Source organism: Sphaeramia orbicularis, chromosome 24 (assembly GCF_902148855.1).
Source record: "Sphaeramia orbicularis chromosome 24, fSphaOr1.1, whole genome shotgun sequence".
Taxonomy (NCBI): Eukaryota; Metazoa; Chordata; class Actinopteri; order Kurtiformes; family Apogonidae; genus Sphaeramia; species Sphaeramia orbicularis.
Window position 1 is genome coordinate 26548451 of NC_043979.1, and position 20287 is coordinate 26568737.

The 20287-nt window shown below is 35.9% G+C and overlaps 1 protein-coding gene across 1 annotated transcript; it reads right to left on the reverse strand.

Moving 5' to 3' along the window:
* Positions 1–1528: 1528 nt before the first annotated feature.
* Positions 1529–20173, reverse strand: mpv17 (mitochondrial inner membrane protein MPV17). Its single transcript, XM_030127904.1, has 8 exons — positions 20131–20173; positions 19375–19455; positions 13617–13732; positions 13169–13261; positions 10832–10927; positions 3768–3800; positions 3620–3672; positions 1529–2257 (listed from the first exon to the last, which is right to left on the reverse strand). The coding sequence occupies exons 2-8, from the start codon at positions 19445–19447 to the stop codon at positions 2188–2190; spliced, it is 534 nt and encodes a 177-aa protein (XP_029983764.1). The 5' UTR covers positions 19448–19455; positions 20131–20173; the 3' UTR covers positions 1529–2187.
* Positions 20174–20287: the final 114 nt, after the last annotated feature.

The window sequence follows — 20287 nt, forward strand, 5'->3', positions numbered from 1 at the left end:
GGGTTTGGTTTAGTATCAAAATCCAATGAAAAGTGATTTACAATGTACGTATTTATTTTAATCAAACTGCAGTCATTTTCTAATCTAAACCAAAGTGATTTCATTGCCTAATTACAAAAGTCCTGAAAATATAAAGTAGAGAATTCTTCTATAATATTTTACATGAAAGTTGATTTTTTGCAGAAATGTAGAATGGAGGTAAGCATCATTTATGATCCTCATGTGACTACTCAAGCCTGTAACCTTTCTATCATGGCTGCATGGTAATGAATTTTTATTGTGACAATTTGATTAATTATTTTAGGTAATTTTGAAACAAAGACACCAGTCTGCACATGGTTACCTGTCTGCTGCAGTGACATAATTGTCACTACAGAAAAAGTCACAGAGGTACAGCCAAGTATAAATGATGTTTTATTGCAATCACCATGTTGTATTATTGCAAACTGTGGATATGTATATCGGCTAAAATTTACTTAAGGGGTCAAATGAGTGGCCATTTTTGTCAAAAAAAAAAAGTTGTAAGAAATGCATAGAACTGTGTTGAAATAATGCTAATACATTTGTGCACAGACTACTGATATTATTTGACAGTGGAAGCTATATTTTCAGAAATATTGGATTTTGAATAGCTCGTGTATGTGAAAACTTTTGCTAGTGGACGGACGTGACAGTAGACAGACGTGACATTACCCATGATGATCTGGTCAGTACCAGTACTTTATTAGTAATAAACTTATGTACTTACTATTGGTAATTATCCTCTTATTCATAAATGTTAGTATTGTGGATCTAAAACAATAACAGCTTAACAAAAACACAAAATGTGGCAGTCGACGGATGTGACATGGTTGTTACGGATCCCATCATACTGATGCTCGGCAGCCATGTCACCGTTTCCACAAATGATCCCTGTGCAAAAACTAGGATCATAATTATTTATTGTATAGTTTATCATCATACTAAAGAGTAAATAACAATATAGAATTGTTATTTCTTTATAAAAATGCTTATTAGTAGAAAACTGTTGATTTTAAAAAGTGACGTGTGACATTCTTAATGTATGTATTGGAGTAACATAAGCAGGATGGATCAGCACCATACTCCATATTGCAACCTGTAAAAATAAAACATGTGATATGTAGGATATAATCTTGTAAGAAAAATTGGGGAATCTAAAATAATAGAATATTTGTTTTTCAGGTAAATTCAGTTAAAATATAACTTGGCCATTTGTGACATGAAAATATAGCATTAATTGTAATGAAATTGGACTTTTTTGACCTGAAAACACAGTTCATATGACCATCAACATGTTGCAACAGAACTGAAATCCTGTAAATTTGGATAACTTGCATTTACCAACACAAAGTTCCTTCGGGGATTCACTTATATTGATTTCTTGTGCACAAAGACATAAATAAGACCTCTAAGCAAATTTTAGCCGATATACACCTCAATGTGATTTTTCATTAACTTCTCAGGACTACCAGAGACTGGTGTTTACATCCTGTCTCCTGTAATTGTGTAGGTTTAGACTATAAAACCACTGCTTTGGTTGATATGTGTAACGCATCTCATCATGTCACATCAATCCTACTGCAATCTCAAGCATTATTATGGGTTTAAAGACAAAAGAGGATTGTAAACAGCTAACATTTACATGTTTCAGTTTCATTTAGTTGTAGTTCGAGATGACAAGGGAAAAAGAAATGAGTAAATGTGAAAGGTACCATAAATTCTAACAAATTCAGGAATGTATGATAAAACGAGAGAGGAGATGAAACTTGTAGAGGTAACACAAAGCACTGATTGCCTAAAATATTACATGCTGTCCTTCAATGAAATAATTTCAAGTAATTACCAAACAATACAAGATTAGAAAAGTAGGTGTTAATGTATGCGAGTGTGTGTGCGTATGTGCGGCTCCACTGCTGCCAAATCCCATTCCCATAAATAACAACCTTTCACAGACATTTCTGCGAATGCGAGTTTGACTTTCAAGTGTGAATTTGTCATTCAGAGTAGTCGAGCGCTTTCTCCTGACCTTTATAAGTGACTCAGTCACAGTTTAACACATCAGAAATATCAGAGGACTAAGGAGCCTAAAGAAAGTTCGACCAGAATTGGCCGTATTACACACTACAAATGCGTGTAAAAACCCTCGCCGGGCCCACAGAGTGTTCTTCACATCTTATTGGCCTTCCAGGTCAGGTACGAGTTCCAGACAATGGCGACGATCTGGACAACGGCCAACCTGCAAAATAGGAGCAAGGTGGTGTATTTTGTTTGGATGGACAGTCCTTACCAAATGTATTAAATCACCTATCCCTATTTGCCTTAGACACCATCCAGCATCATGAAGTGCTTTAGTGGGACTCTTTAATGTGAGTTCTCTGCATTTTACGATTTTCAACAGTAATGAGGAATTTAAGACCGAGTCCACATTTTTATTGCAAAATTGGAGACGCTCACTGGGCATAACATTCAACCACTAAAACCAATTTATCCTCAGGAATACAAGTAAATAACTATAATTTGATATTTTAATCAAGAAAAAATAAGGTGTTTTACTATTTTAACAGATTTTTGGAAATCAATAAATGTGGAAAATTTATGGATAAAAATATTGATTATATTTTAACATTAAAAACAATCACCTCAGTCACAGAGCTTCTAAGTACTGGCATATTAACCATTACAGTAACATAAAAAAACATTTTGGTAATAACCAGTGCTGTTAATTAAGGGTGTCTGGCATAAAGTGGGCTCTAACAAATTTTTTAAACATAATTCAGCTGTGTCTGGTGTTATCCAGAGGGAATAAAAATGCTCTAAATGATGGTTAATATCACACAATTGAAAAACTGGCTTGCACAGTAAAACACCATTATTAATTACATCAAATAACCAATAAAAATAATACAATGTAAGCATGGCATACAGTGTTACCAAGTTGGAAAATCATTACTTAAAACCTGTTGTGTAAAAAGAAAAGTTATATTTAATTTGTAAATATTTCAGTTATTTTACATTTACCAAGAACCTGCATAATTTTAGTCATTCAGGGTAAAATGTAAAGTTTTTTTTATTCTTTTTAGGTAATTTCATTAATCTTTTTAATAAATTTAAATCTGTTCAACAATACTATGTGTCATTTGGTCACAAAAGTTTACTTATTTACACCAAATTCCAATTTTCATCAGAATTATGCAAATAATATAAAAAGCTCACAACTACAAAGTCTGGAAATCATTTCAATTACAAGGTATAGTTCTTTTTTTCACAGATGGATCAACTAAGTATCATTAAAATCAAATGTGGCTCAATGAAACGAGTACGTTTGTAATAAATGGCCTAAAAATTACAAAATTCTTTGACTCATTCATTTCACACATTACCATCTACTTGATATTACTGCTACTGTTAATTTGATGCAAATTTTTTCTACTTTGATTGAATAAATGTTTCATTAATATTAATATTTGTTAAACTAGTTTTACAATAAATGAGTAAGAAAATGAAACAGCTGAAGGCATTTATAAAAATAAATCCTCTAAAAATGTAGCTTTATTTTTTTGTATTACATGTGATCATAAATGTATTGCAAGATCTTTACCTGTGTTGCAGTGGGATGAAGTAGAAGTTGGCGATCTGGACCGGAGGCCACAACTGAAACAATATTCAGTGAAAAAATTAACTTGAAATTATGATTATTATTGTAATACAGCTTTGAAAATGTCTAAAATGAACAGGAGAGAACTTACATAGTAGTTTGAGATCAGAGCATCTGTGTAGTCCTGGAAATAAAGAAAATATAAACAAATGACTTGAGGTTCAGAAATGAAAACCTTTAGATGAGTGGGAAATAAAAGTTGGAGAAATTCCTAAACTGTAACAGTAGTAATTCTTCTGCCTACTGTGACAATGAAGCTGAAACTGCAGATGGAGGCTGAAGTAAAAAATGAAGAAGTGCTGAAACTCCAGTTGGTGGGGAGTTTCCATCCAAAACTGAATGCATACTGCAAAGCCAAATGCCTCAGCAGCTGCTCAAATGAAGGGTGAGTAATGGGAAATAATCATCTCCTCCGACCTCCTACGGGGAAACACTAAGTCTACTTGACTAAAAACTAAAATAAGTAAATACATACTGTAAATAAACCAACAAGAGAAGCAGCTCATTGTCTTATGTTCAATGACAGCACACACTAATCTGTTTTTAAGTCTACATTATGTTTTTAAGTTAGATTTTTGCTGAGGAAACAATGTATAACACCAGTGTTGCCAACACTTCTTGGACATCACAACTTATTATCAACCAACTAGAAAGAAACCTAGTAAGTATAAGAAAAAGTTACTACAGGCCTGTTCATACTCTGCAAGAACACAGAAATTTGTTCTCCCATGATGTCAATCTTTTCTTGCAGCTTGTTCTCAACACGTCATCCAGGCAGAACTTTCTATGTGGGGTCCAACAACTATGGTTCTATTGGTCAAAAATCTGAAGTGAAAAGTAGAGGACTTCCCCAGAGTTCTGCACTTACTGGTAAGTATGAAATCTACTGGCCAAAACTTTGTTTTCTTGATGACACAAGAACAAACAAATTTCTATGTTCCTGCAGAGTATGTTCAGGCCTTACAAAGTACTTCAGTGCTCTTTGATAATGTTCATGCCATATAAAATTATTACTAACACACAAAAAGACACATATTAGGGGAAAAAAAAGCCAATTAGTGGAATCTGAAACGCCAAATTTCAAGATTCTGATCCATGAAGCAGTCACCAAGTACTGTGTAAAACTCCTTGAGCCAATGATAGGTTTGTTGGTTTAGTAAAGTTCTAATGACCACACATATACATTTCTCAGTCTCTGTATTAAGATACAATCTGGTTATTTGGGAATCATGTACAGCAATAAAAATCAAAGTTTCGGGGAGAAAACAGCTTATATAAACCATAGTTGTCGTATTTAGTCTGACCTGCCTTTACATGTCTTTTACCCTATTGCTCAGTATGAGATTTATTGCATAAATTTTCTGATGATTTGTAACAGGTTTCATTCAACACAAGTCGGATGTTTCTAACTGTTCTGCTTGTCCTGGGTCACACCAAATAGTCACTTTAACCTTTAAAACCCATTTACTTCAGTTTTTTGTGTATCTTTTAAGGCTGTGCACATATTTCCTGTTGTATCTGAGGAAAAGAGAATGAAAAATGAGGATGTATGCTCATTCCAACCCTGCGGAAACAACAAAGCTAAAGGTGGACAAAGACTTTTGCATAGTACATGTATTTCTGCAGATGATCTACACAAAGGTCAAGAAAGCTCAATAAAAGTAAATAAACAGTAAAATTAAAAAAAATAGTCATTCCTTTCCTTCTATGGTCAGAAACTGTAAATGCAGCAGTTAACTACAAAAACAGGTAAAAGTGTAGTTTAACTCCTTAAATCACTAAGGAAATATTGATGCACCAAGACAACCTGCAAAATGTAAAGTACTTCAGTAAATCCATGTGGTTCTATTCAGTTCAACACAACATGAATTAAAAGTAATAATGACAGTTAAAAGTTTTCGGTTGAGTCTCTGTCCATGGTGCTGAACTACTCTCCCCATTTCTCCCCTAGTTTTCAAGAAGCACCTGTTTGTTCTAGATTTATGGTAGAAAATCAAGGGTTGTGTGTTGAAATCTGTTGACCACATGGTCCCGGTTCTTACTAGACTGATATCAAGCAAACAGAACCATAAATACTTAATCTTTGGTGCTTTGAAATGATGTTACAGTTGACTGAAGCATCACTACTCAATATAACTAATTAACATCACACTTACAAGTAGCCACAATAAAAGAAACATGATTATAATGAGTAAAGTTAAATGTATAGCTCACTGGAACATCCAGTAAACATCAGGAGGGGTCTTTTATTTTGCCAGAGAAAGCAAACATAGATATGATTTCTGGGAAAGAAAGCTTGAAATTGGAGTTTGAAATTTACAGTCTTTTACTGTCATTCGTTCTATTAGAGCTAAATTACTCTGGAAGTGTCAGCTTGTTTCAGTAGAGCTTTACTTAGCTTTATACTCAACAGTTAAATGCACAGTAATTTTTGTCACAAGGCATCTTTCAATCAAAACAATATCATACACACTTCTGTCATTCCATTCCAAGTAAAAGCTCTAAACATGAAAATTGAGAGACTTTTATTACAAAGTAACTGTTAAATACCTTACTTTAATTCATTATGTTTAGTGGCATATGTTTACATTGTATATCATTTAATTCTGGTGAAAACACAAGTATATTTTTACTAAAAACTGAGGTGATTGAGTTTGGCATTGGGCCAAAATTCCCTAATGACCTTTAAGCATATTGTGATTAAAGTGATTTGAGAGAATGGGACTCTTCTGCATTTACTTCTTGCCTGTGTTCAGACTAGAAAATCTACCCTGTGATGCCCAGTATTTGTCCAATCACAGGCATTTTCAGACGGGTAGGTGGGGTAAATTTGTGATTTACAGCTGTAATTAACCATTACTGATTAGAGGCGACTAGTAAACTGGATACGACACCAGTGGCAATCAGCCAAATTAAATTTACCATTACAGTGAATAAATTATAGATTTCTCTGTTGTTGGAAACATTAGATATGAGTACAAGTCAATAATAAGTAAAAAACAAAAATGTGGAAATGCTGCATACTATGCATTTAAATACTGTATAAATAGTTAATCACTATGTACTGGTTCAGGTTTTAAAAATAAAATTTTAGCAGTAATATCAGAAAAAAAATAGTAGGACCGTGCCTTGCAATTGCATGCAAGCAAACAGTAAAAACCTGAAGTACTAACAGTGCTCAGCTGGCTGTTTACAAAATGTGACAGACAATTTAAAGATGGTCATTTCAATAAAACCTGTGATCAGTCTGTGACACTCCTTTCAGAGTAACACTAACACTCATCACACATTTTCTATGATTAAGTCTCACTTATTGCATACTTTTGTTACTGCTCAACAATTTCTCAGTGTTTTTAATTGTTTGTATGAAGATACAGGACAGTGAAGCGCTAATGCGTTAATTTTGTGCAGAAAACCAAAACCTGACTGAAAATGACAAAGAAATGAAATAATGTTTAAGTTAAATAAGAGAACATGTGGTTTATCAATATATTTATTGTGCTAACTGAGAAACGAATGCAAGACAAAGTATGAATGAAAGGATACAGTTTTAAACACAGTCGTTCCATGTAGAACTTTCCAGTCTACTTAAAGGTCAACTCAACATGTCTCGACATATAAAAACAACTAGCCAATCTCCCAGTCATAATCTGTTTTTTTTTCCATGTTGCTTTCTAATTATGTCCAAACAAGCACCTCTGCCACCTGAGAGGAAATTACCCGTCCTGATCGCTGCGTCAGTGAAACATCAAAACTTCTCCTCCCACGTTGAGGAAAAGACAAGCCTTTCCCAACTGTTCAGGGATTCTGAACCGACCATTCATCGTTTCTTCAGTCAGTGTAAGTGCAACACATGCACACTGCATTACTCTGACACTAATGATGCTAAATGAAAGATGATGGGTTTGGAAAGTTGGGGCACACTGGATTATATCTGCAGAAAAAAACACCTAAAGCAAAGTATGCAATAGATACATTTAATCAGTAACTTTGACAACAGAGTAGTTCTTTAATTCTGCAATTTTGGATTTAGCAGCTCCTGATATGTGAAAACCTGACCATTCCTGAAGATTCCAAAGATTCGGGATAAGATAATTCAGATGAAGAATCCAAAGATGAAGATTCCGAAAATGATTCTGAAGAAATTATTCTGATGAAGATTCAGAAGAAGAATCAGGAAAAGAACATGGTGATTCAGAAGCTGAAGATGATTCAGAAGAAGAACAGTGTTGTGGTATTTTAGAAGGTTAGTAGTTCCAGAGGGCTAGAGCATTAATAGCTCTGTCCTCCAAGGTTCACTCAATCACATTTCACTCTACTGGTGATTTTGTAATATTACAAACTATACCAGCATGTGTGTCCTACTACTGACTACCGGCCTTTGGGCTGTGTGACTGCATTGCATTATGGGATATTTATGCTAGCGGAGTGCCCCAAGCTTGCATGCTGCAGTAATTACCCCCAAATAAGACAATACTATAGTAGGATACTATTCATTTCATACTACAGTTTCAGATGCACTGTAAATCTTGCGTACAGTTTTAGTTTATTCATTGGCATGTTAGAATGGAACTACAGACCCTGGCCACGACAGTGTAGTGAATCCAGTCCACTGGCTAACTGTAATGTACCTCTAAGGCCATTTGCCAACTTCCAGTAGAAGGGACGTAAGATCATCTTCAGGGCTGATGAAATATGGCTGAGACTTTTGACCTGTCCACACTAAAATACTTAAACTGCCCATATTATTTTTTTTGTTTGATAAAATATTTCTGCACACAATAGAATTGAAAAACTAAAAACTATAAATACTGAAACAAACCACTGTTAGTGATAAACTAGACACTGCCAGTTTCAGACAGTAATATTGGATGTAGCAGCTTTACTGTTATGAAGCTACAAACAAACCAGTGAATTAACTTAAATGCATTGGTTGAGTTTTTTATGTAGTTTTCACTACAGCCCTGATACTAGTGTCCTCCTCCTAACCACCTATATGACTTGGATTTGATGTTTCAGCTGCAGGTTCATGACACAAACAGGCATGTAGACACCATCAATCTACAATATCTTTGCTTCCTAAATTAATACAAACTTTTTAATTCATCCACAGTGGAACAAAGAAAAATGTCACGTACCATATTTAGATTTATCTCACTTTTAATTACTGATGCAAAACAAGCTACATTTAGTGCCAAGATGCTGTCACCATCAAGATGCTGATGAACAACACATTTTAGTTTGACACAACCTGTCATAATGACTAATGTTGGAATATATCAAACACCGGACCAGAAATGTTTCCAGCTCTAGTATTCTGTACATTTGAGGTTATTTTCTATATTTTTGGAGGATAATATTTAAAAAAAAAAATCTCCCTACAATTTGTTTTGTGGTCCAAATGTAGAGCCCAGTGCAGGTTCTTGCTGATACAGTTTTAGCTTTTCAGGTAAACAAGTGCTCTATTAATTTTCATCTCACATTTCCTCAGTGTGTCGCCTGTTGTAATGAGCACATTTGTCATTTATTTTCTGTCCTTTCTGACATTTACCAGCTTGGCCTTTCATGCATCAACTCGAGCTGCAGGTCCATGCGTCTCCTTTTGTAAATAATTGATGGTGATCGGCGGCATGTTGGGTAAGCAAAGCAGCGACGGAGCACGACGTGACAGTCGGCTCTGAACCGGCATACAAATACATACACATGCACACACACCCCTGTATATATGAAGGTATGAGTCACTCTGGCTATTTCCACAGCCCCTCCCCCATTCCCATCTCTTCCTCCATCACAGGAAATAGTTTCTAATAATAATGAGAGGTGAGCTCTGGAGGTCAGTTACCAAACCTCCCCTCTGTGTACTGCTGTTTACCTGCAGACTGAAGTTATTTATCCACAGAAGTGAACAAATCTGTCTTTTTCTGGTTTAAATATGGAATACCCAGTCAGACCTAATCAGAACAAGGAAGTTAAAATGTGCTTTAAATGCATAAAGGTCATGCTGGTGTGTGTTTTGCACTGCAGCTGAAACAGCAGCTAAATACAAGAGAATGAGAGTGATGTCAAATAGAAGAGCTTTTATGTTAAACTTGTTTTAAAGCATTTTAACATCAGTGTGATGGGAGACTGAGGAACAAGAAAACAAAAATCTGTTTATGATACATGACAAATGCACATGGTTTACTACAACTTATTCACATTGCTCTATTCCCTTACATGCCAAAATATGTTAATGCCAAAATAGAATTATTTTAATTCATGAGTTTTCAAATGTACTGTTTTACCAAAAAAAAACTGTAAAAGTAGTATAGCACGGTATTATTTCTTAAGATGGCAAATTATAGTTATATATTACTACCCTGAAACTAGTGGTTAAATGCTATGCTTCATTAATTTCTAATTCTCTCAAAAAATTAAGAACTACAGACTTTTAATTGTACTTTAAGCATTTTAAGTCCAAGTAGAAGACTAAAACAGCAGATTTCTGTTGGACTTTCTGAGACATAAAACCCCCTTTACTCAAATAAAAAGGTACAATGAGGACACATCAGACCAGCACTGACCTTTCACTTCTAGTGGACTTGATTCTGATTAGTTGAGTCGTAATATTTTCCTTTTTGTAAACAACAAAAACCATGAGCACCATTAAAGTTTTTAGATATTTTAGGCAGTTAAGTTATTTCGCTATGTAGATCATTGTAAAATTTCAATTGCTCTAAAATATTACAGTTATTATCCTGGTTCTTTACCCAGATCTTTGCTTTACTTCTAATTTATTATGCAGTGTTTGCTCGTCTGTTCTGTTTTTGTTGTCATACTGCTGCTACACTGTGATTGTCAGTCCAAAACATATAATAATAAAAATATATAAATGAACTGTAACCTCACACAAAAGGAGCCACTATTAACATACGAGAAGCTGCATGTTTTTCACTTTTTTCCCTGAAAAATTAAATCTTTCACCTCAAGCACTTTAACCTCAGTTACTATGTTTCTATGTTTTAATATATGTTTACAGTTACACAGATAGCACATGTAAGGACAGAAATCTGCCCTGGATGTTCATGAGTTTACATTTAGAACCTGATGAATATGAATTTTCAGCTTTTTTCTGTGGCAGAAGAAAGTAAAACTAGTGAAATACAGTTAACTCACCCTCTTGAGTTTGGCGACATTGTCCTCCACTGTCAGACCGTTCAGAGCACCAGAGATGGAGAGGAAGGCTCCCAAAAAACACGGCGCAAAACACAACTGTAAGATAAACACGGTATCTACATTTGTTTATATTGTTTTTTTTTTACGTTTGTTCTTCCTGAACAACGGCTCCCAAACTTTTTTAGCTGGAAACACCACATTCATCCTCTGGGTCTCATCAAAACCAAAATCTACCAAATTATGTTATGAGTTATCTACTAGTATGTGACCTGTGGGGAACCATGGGTTCTCTGTCTCTCTCTCCATGTATCGGTCTGTCTCTCCGTCTCACTCTACCTCTCTCTCTACCATTATCATGCATCCCTAATAATATTGTTAAAATTGCACTTTTCTTAAAGCTGTGGAAGACTTTTGTCACCAATTTTTCATCAAATCTGTAAAACCCCAGTCATAGCCCAAGAATCACGAATCCATAAGTCTTTCTGTGATTACTCACCTGAATCTCTTCCCTCACATTGAACAATTTTGAAGTGTACTCCACCATAAACAGTTCGTTTACAAACAGAGCCGGTAGGTAACTCGGGCATCTTTGGAATATTGTCACAACGTGCATTGTGAGAAGCGGAGGTTCGCATAGCTGCATGGCAGCGGCAACTAACAAACACGACGTGGGAATGGCCGGAGCTCTGCTTCCCACAATGCACATTGTGACAAAATTCCAAAGATGCCTGAGTTACCTACCAGCTCTGTTTGTAAACAAATGGTTTGTTTATAGTGGAGTACACTTCAAAATTGTTCAACGTGAGGGAAGAGATTCAGTTGAGTAATCACAGAAAGACTTAGATTCATGATACTGAGGATATGACTGAGGTTTTACAGATTTGATGAAAAATTGGTGATGAAAGTCTCCTGCAGCTTTAAGTCATTTCTTGTTCATGTTATTCACATTGTGAAATAGAATTTTGTGAATGTAAACATTTTAGAAAGTGAAAAAAAAGCTTTGGATTTGTCATTATTGACTGCTCTGATCTACTTTATAACAAATTCATCCCACAGGCAGGATTGGATCCTTTTGCTTTTGTTTAACACTTTCAGTGCCATGGGCCGATTAAATCGGCTTTACGAAAACAACCTGTAAAGTGCCACGGGCCGATCAGATCGGCTTTGGAGAACACGCCATATTTGTATACAAACAAACTATCCACCCCCATTTCTTTCTCACATTTCGATGACGTTCTTTCTGTGTCCCCCTTTTGAGACTAAGCAGACGGGAATTTGAGGTCACGCGACCGAATAATATTTTTATATCTTTTTGGTGTTTCATCAGAGGGAGCCCTCCATGCCGGGGGGCGGCTGTGGACTCCGGGGGCTGTGGCGCCTTCTCTCACTGGGGTCCGCTCCTTTCTGGTGGGTGGGGGTCCCAGTTGGCCCTCTCCCACTAGTTGGGATGCGGGGCTGTGTTGCTGGTGCCTGGTCGCTGGGGTCGGCGGCTGCCTCCTGGTGCGGATGGCTCCCTGAGACAGCGCCTCCTAAATTGATGTTTTACTTTTACTTGTACATTTTTGTTCTGGTCTACCCGTGCTCAGTCAGTCTTCTTAAGTATGTGTGAGCTTGTGGGTTTGCATGTATATGTGTGTGTGTGTGTGTGTGTGTGTGGGTGTGGGGTGGTACTGATTTTTAAACTGATATGTAAAGCACTTTGTGCTACAGTTTTTAATGTATGAAAAGTGCTATATAAATAAAGATTATTATTATTATTATTATTATTATTATGAATTATGCAAATTACGATCAATAATGAATCGGCTGCGTCCGGTGCGTTTTGAATCTAATTAGCAATCGGTCGGATGTTACCGAGCGGTTTCCTGCAGGATTCTTCAAATATTATAAAAACGACGCGAAATACTGAAAAACGGCCAAATTCTGTGGCACTTTTAAGGCTTATTATCCCCTTAACTGTCTGGCACTTAAAGAGTTAACACCCCTGGTCTAGACTGCCCACTAAACCATTCCAGTGAGTTGAAAGAGCTTGTTACATAAACTTCCACTCACTTCACCTCCATTTGTTATTCACATGACGCACATAGACGTCGTTCAGCCACTAAATGGGACTTAGATAAACTGGGACAGTGTGGACATTCACTGGACAGTTTGATCTTGTAAATATTTCAGTAAACTCACTCCGTTTGCATGCTACGGTGGCGCTCAGAAATTCACACCAAGAGTCTGTTAATGTGGCCTGTTTAAGACTTTGTTGTGCTTTATGTTTTATCTTTTTCATCTTTAACTCACTGAAAAGCAGACGTAAAAAGAATGAGAGGAAAGGCTTTCTCTCACCTGGTCTACCAGCATTTTCTTCATGGCTGCACTTTTTGTTCCACCAACCACCAGTTTGTCCAAAACTTTGTACCAGCTGCCGATCACCGGACCCTTCAGAATACAGAACAATAAATCAAATACAACTGGTTCTCAGTGTCGTTTTTATACAATGTTTTTGTGTTATATTTCTAAATCTGTGAAAACAAAAACTATCAGTTTAATTCAACTTAAACCAGTAATCTGCACATGTACAATTTACCTGACAGGAGCATGATGTATATGTGTGTCTATGCAACGCAAAACCCTAAAGCAGCTGATTGAACATAAGACGATTACAGTTATATAAATAAACTTTAAATATTGTGGTGACGTCAAAGTAAATGTGTCACAGGAGCTGAATGGTGAATGAAGACAATGCATGAACACACCGTGACATGGATCAGGACACACATACAAAAATTCTCACCACAAAGAAGAAGCCGATGCTCATCATCTTGGCCGTCCGCTGCACGTTGTGATGAGCCAATCCTCGTCTCTCAATCACTTGTTGGGAGATGACATCACCGACACCCACTAAAGACCCTGGTGGATGGAAACATACATGTGAGTCCAAAGAGCATGGAGTAAACCATGACCTTCATCTGAACTTAGTTGAACACCTGCACAACAGTCTGGACTGATGGTACACGATGGGATTACTCTAGAGTGTTCATCACAGCAGAGTTCACAGACATGTCATATTTGGATTTACAAACTCATGGGAGATGGTTCAGACCTTAGGTTTGGACTGTCAATACTGCTAAGAACCCCTTTAGATGTGGCCTGTATGAGGGGGCTTCAAACAGTTTGTGGAAAAAGAACATGGCTAGAAATAATTTTAAATCACATGACCCTCATACAGTTGTGGAAAGAATTATTAGACCATCCTTGTGTTCTTCAATTTCTTGTTCATTTTAATGCCTGGTACAAACTAAAGGTACATTTGTTTGGACAAATATAATGAGAACAAAAATAGCTCGTAAGAGTTTAATTTCAGAGCTGATATCTAGCCATTTTCCATGTTTTCTTGATAATAACCAAAATCACTGAAGTTCTTACATCAATAGCTATGGCATTGTACTGACAAAAACAGTGCTTGTAGACATTTCATGTTTTCTTTTCTGTCTGTTTTAGTCACATGATACACACAGGAGTTAGTACTTGACTGCATAACCATTGTTTTTGATGACTTTTAATGGTCTAATCATTTTTTCCATGACTGTAAGTAAGCATTGTGACAAACCGTTTTTTCCATGAACTTTTTGTATCCGATTCCAGTCTGAATGAGTCTGACCAGTGTTTGGATCCCTTCTCCACTACAAATAACCTGTACATTTGAAACCCTGCTTGTAAAGCTGCAGGAGGCAGAAACCAGAGAAAAAACTTCCAGAATCTGATAAAAAAACACACACACATATATCAGTAGACTAACCATACAGGTAATGAACCTCAAGTTTCATGCTGCTTTGGAAAACTAAAACCAAAAGTCATAGTTGTGGGAGCTGTCATGTTGCTCCTGCTCCACCTTTTAGGATGCTGTTCTTCATCTGGTCTGGGAGGAAACAAAACCTCTGCACTGACTTGTCTGTTTAGAATGAACAAAATCTACCTGATCTAGGTAATATGTGAGTGACATGTAACTACCAATTCATCAGACGTAACATTGCTGCGCTTCTCCATGACAGCTTCTATAATAGTGACATTTAGGCTTCGTTTTTCAGAGCAGCACAAAATGACGTCAGATTGTCTACGTGTCTTCTGACAGACAAACACATCAGGGACCACATTCAGCTCAAAATGACCGGAAGAGGGTCGGACCAGTAAACTAATAACAGCGAAAAAATGTAAAATTACATTATAATGTTTATGTCTACAAAGTTTCTTTAAAAATGTGAATAACATGAACAACCTGAATGTCTTAAGAAGAATAAGCACAACTTTAACACTATTCTGCATCAGTTTATCATTTACACATATGCATCACAACTTACAGATCACTGTTAAATACATAAAACATTTAGTAACAGGCAGAATATTGTTAAAATTGCACTGACTTAAGACATTTCAGGTTCATATTCAGATTATTCAATTTTTTTGTGAAAGGATAGTTTCTAAATGTAAACATTTTCATGTAATTTAACTTTTTTTTCACACTAAAAGAAAAATTTGTATATTTATAGGTTATGATAATATTTTACTGGTCTGATCCCCTTTAGAACAAATTGATCTGTAGATGGAACCTGAACTAAAATGATTTTGACATCTTTGAGTTTTAATATCTTCAGTGTAATTTTTGCATTTCACAAATTCATCCCACAGGCTGGATGGGATGGAAACCCAGCAACTGGTGTTAAAATAGACGATATAATGTAATAATATGGAACTGAACATACACTGACATGAACTGTTCCTGAAAATGTCATGGGAGAACTAATACAGATTAGGTCAGGATGACACATGCACATTTATGCAACAGAGAATGTCATCATACACCTCCAGAGTGATAAATAAAAGCATTTCCTCAACACTCTGATGGACAGTGAAGGATGACTTAACTCAGGAGCCTCAGACTGTCAGCATCGAATCTGCACTTTGTACGATGCTGTTCTTCAATTTTTTTTTTTTCTAACAGAACTCCCAGAAACTGTCTTTTTACTTCTTTTGTCTTTTTTGTCAAATGGGGCTGTCAACCTGGACGGTGTTAGGAGACTGAAAGAAGATCATGAAGAAGAGCTGAACAAAAAACTAAATAAATGAAGAAATCTTCTCTGCAGGCACATCCACTAAGCAGAGCTGTCAAAGCAAAATCTGACCAAAATTTTGAATCAAATTGCAAAAAAAAATAGATTTAACATTGGATTTAGCTCTAGAACTATATGTTTTAGGTTTTATTAAAATAAAATAGCTTTTAATATGTAAGCCTTAAAGTAACTTACATTAAAAATGGTATAAAGACATTCACTACTATGTAATTTGAGAGAATTTAACCCATAAAGACCCAGTGCTATTTTTGTGTCAGTTCCCAAATAAATTTTTCTCTCTATAACTTTTTTAAAAAATGATTTATCCCCATTTATCGAAATATTATACTCTGTATTCTGCATATTTTCAGTGAAAATCAGGTGGTTTCTTATGTCTAATTTACTGACCATGTACTTTACTCATCATGGTGAAATTATGTTTGAGGGGTATTATATCAAAAACAGAGAAAACTTCAGAAAAAGTGACTTTTTCAGTAAAATATATCATTAACTGAACATAAAAACAAGTGTGTCCATCCACTGTCACTGTTCCAACTACATAAGTTTTAGTGGTGAGTCAATGCTGCAGAACAGGGGTGTCAAACTCATTTTAGTTCATGGGCCAGATTCAACTAAATTTGATCTGAAGTGGGCCGCACCAGTAAAATAATAACATAAATTATGTCAACTCCAAACTTTTCTCTATGTTTTAGAGTGAAAAAAGTTAATTTACATTATGAAAAGGTTTACATCTACAAACTATCCTTTCAAAAGATGTGAATAACATGAACAAACTGAACAAATAAGTACAATTTTAACAATATTTTGCCTCAGTTTATCATTTCCACATGTACATTAAAACTTACAGATCACAGTGGATCTACAAACACACAAAACATTTAGTAATAGGCAGAATATTGTTAAAATTGTACTTACTTCTCTTAACACATTTTAGGTTATTCATATTTTTTGCAAAGTTATACTTTGTTTTCTTTTAAATACATGAAAATATTTACATTTACAAAGAGAAACATTTGGAGTTGTCATTATTTATATGTTATTATGATCGTATTTTACTGGTCTGACCCACTTGAGATTGAATTAGTCTGAATGTGGAACCTGAACTAAAAGGATTATTAATGTCTTAGTGTAATTTTTGCATTTCACAAATTCATCCCAGGGACCAGACTGGACCCTGTTGCGGGCCGGATTTGGCCCCCGGGCCGCATGTTTGACACCTGTGCTGTAGAAGATGACAGTGTTTCTACAGTAACTACAGAGCCTCTGAACGTCCAAACAGGTCATATCTGATGTCCATGAAAAGATGCCAAACTGTATTTTACACCAATTATGTACATGGATTAATAGGATTAGTGATTAGTGGATCTGCAGGTATTAAACAGTTTAGATCAGTGGATGGTTCTGGTCGCTGATGTATGTTTGGGTCTTTATGGGTTAATCATCCTATTGATCCAGACAAAGCATCCCACTGGCCTCTAATCAGAAATCTGATGTGTTGTTTCCATCTAGTGGTCAATAAAGTGTACTACACCTAAAAACAAACTACAACTGCATCTGAAGTCTTAGTTTTTGTTTTTGTTTAGTAAGGTTCCAACAGAGTGAAACCAACTGGAAATGAGTATTAGCCATGATAAAAGCTGTCTGGATTATCTAAACACAAAGGTGAGGAGAGTCAGTGCTTTCTATGGATACAATGGACCATCATTTACTGAAGGACAGGAGACAATGAAGACCCACAATTCACTGCAACATCGGCTAAACCAAATGCTTTTTCCTGGCCGTTGCCCAGGCCTTTTCACGTAGAGCCAAACACCTAAAGGGCTGTTAAATCGATCGAAGTTCACCAACGAAAACTGCATTTCTGCAGCATGTGTTGTATCTCAGAGGAGTTCTAAAAGTTCTTTCAAACCCAAACCAACAAATAAACGAACCAATCCAGGCAGTGGTTTTAACAGGCACATTTCTACCTTCCTGTGAGTCCTAGTGTTTCCAGATAAAACGATAAAACAGCCTCAGTTCAACCTGTTTGTCAGAATCCACAATGAATGAATGATTAAAGGTGGTAAGTTGTTTTTTTTTTTGTACAAATTTGATGATATACAGTCAAACTAAAGCAATACTAAAAGTATGACTGTCATGTGATGATTGGGAAGACTTAGGAGGATATTGAAGTGGTGAACTGAACTTTAAAATGCAGGGGTTTTTTTGGTTTTTCTTCATACTTGTCAATTTCTATGTGCAATATCACTAGCATTGATATTGTAACGTGGTTGGTAGGAATGACAGGAAGTTTGCTCACTGAGTTGAGGAACACAGGAAGTGCAAAGTTCAAAACAGCAGATCATGAAAACTTCACATTTGCAGATGAACGGTTCAGGAATTGTTCAACCTGCAGCTGTCTCTCATGGTGCACTCATTACAAAAAATAAAAATAAATATAAAAAGGCCAATAAACATCATCATACACACATTAACCCAAACACAATAACCCCTGCACATAAAATAGAACATAATCAAGCAAAATGTCCAATACCCACAATGCAATGCGGCAAACCCGCCACAGTATGTTTAATTACACTTACAGCTCAAAAAATATGTTTTAGTGTTTACTATTACTTTAACGTCATTAACCTTTGTTTCTAATTTTAATCTAGTGGATGTTTCAGTCTCCTTATCGGTCCACATGAATATGCATTAAATTTGTTTCCTCTGCACCTCTGATAAAACTTTTATCTCCATGAAAACTTTTTCAACTCTCCCAAAATATATGTTTTTGTTGGTTACATTTTTCTTTTTTCCCAATTTCTAACATGACAATAATACAGTTGGGTTGAAATTATTGTTTACATCCACACCACCTCCACCCTGTATGACAGCTCTCTGTCCATGTTCGACATCCACTTCAGACAGAAACATGCTAATATATTTGTATTAAAGCTGCACTGGGTAATCTCCTTCCAGTTACCAAAAGCTGCAGTGATTTCCTGCTCCTCGTCTCCTTTGTGGAGTTAAAAGCTCTCATAAAAAACCTGTGACTGCAGCTGCTTTTCCTAAATGACATTTTGTACTGTGTATTTGTGATCCTTGTCTGTTTTAACATGTTTTCTACATCTATTTATGTCACTTCTAATTTTTTTTAACCTTGTAATATTCATGTTTGTGGCCAATTTCTAGCCTTAAAGGACCTCCTGATTAAATTAAGGTTGAAAGAAGACAAAATGTCAATGTATTGATTGCTCACTTAGTACCAAAAATCAATTATTAGTGCCAAAAACATCAATGCTGTGCATAAGTACAGAGTGCAAAGGTCTTTTACTCTTTGTTGACTCTGTTGAAATTCAGGCTCGTTGTGAACTGAAGCAAAGGTCAAAATACCAACATGATTTAATAAACTAAAACTGTTGGAAATGCAGAGTTTCCTACCAGCGGTCACTATCTGGACTGTCCAGGGGTATTTGTTCATTAAGGCCTGGTAGGATCTCCACAGCCCTGCCATCGTCTCTGCTGCAGGACTGTTTAAAAAAAAAAGAAAAAGAAAGAAAGAAAAAAAAGACACAAATTAACACAACAGTGAGGGTTAGTTTCAAAAATATCCCACTCCCTTGAACGCAACGTGACTTACATCAGCTGGTCCTCATTATGACTTCCATCACTTTAACAATTACTGTTTCTCTATCATTATGCCCCTTTAAAAATAGGAGTACTTTTTAATGAATTACATCTAGTTGGATTTTGTTCCTGCCGAAATAAAGAGTAGCTCCTAAACGTTTTTGAGAAAATAAAATATTAGCTTTGAACCCTTTCAGTGACTCAAGGACACCAATAAAAACATTAAATTCTTAATTTTTTGACCGAGATCCGGCGTTTCCTTCGGCTCTCGCAGGCTAAGCTAACTGTTAAACCACGCTGCTTTATTTCTCTGCTAAAACAGGTGCATAAAAGTCAGTTTTAGTCATTTAAGTTTGAAGTTTGAGACAGTTTTTAAATCAGAGTAACTTCATTATATTACGCTAAGTGTCGAGCAGAGTTTGTACAAGTAAATATACGAGTATGAATGCAAGAAAACGGGGCTACAAACTCATGGACGGTCATTTGTTTGTCCATCTATTTATGCTGTTCTAAATGTGCGGTTTTAACTGAGTATTTAACATAATAAATGTAAATAAAAGGTGAACATGCCTGTTTACAACCCGGCTGTGGAGGGAGCTCTGCTGATGCGTTCAGGTTCCCTAAGCAGCTCCGACAACTGCGACGTTGTATTTCAAACCATGACAACAATGTACATTTTAACGTTTAGTTTTACCTGCACTTGTATTTAAAACGGGAATTTTGCTTT

Coding starts and splice junctions, on each gene's coding strand:
- mpv17 (XM_030127904.1), bottom strand. CDS start 19,447: ATGGCAGGGCTGTGGAGATCCTACCAGGCCTTAATGAACAAATACCCC. Junction 13,733..19,374: donor AGTCCAGATAGTGACCGCTG/GTAGGAAACTCT, acceptor TCCATCCACCAG/GGTCTTTAGTGGGTGTCGGT. Junction 10,928..13,168: donor AGAAAATGCTGGTAGACCAG/GTGAGAGAAAGC, acceptor TTTATCTTACAG/TTGTGTTTTGCGCCGTGTTT.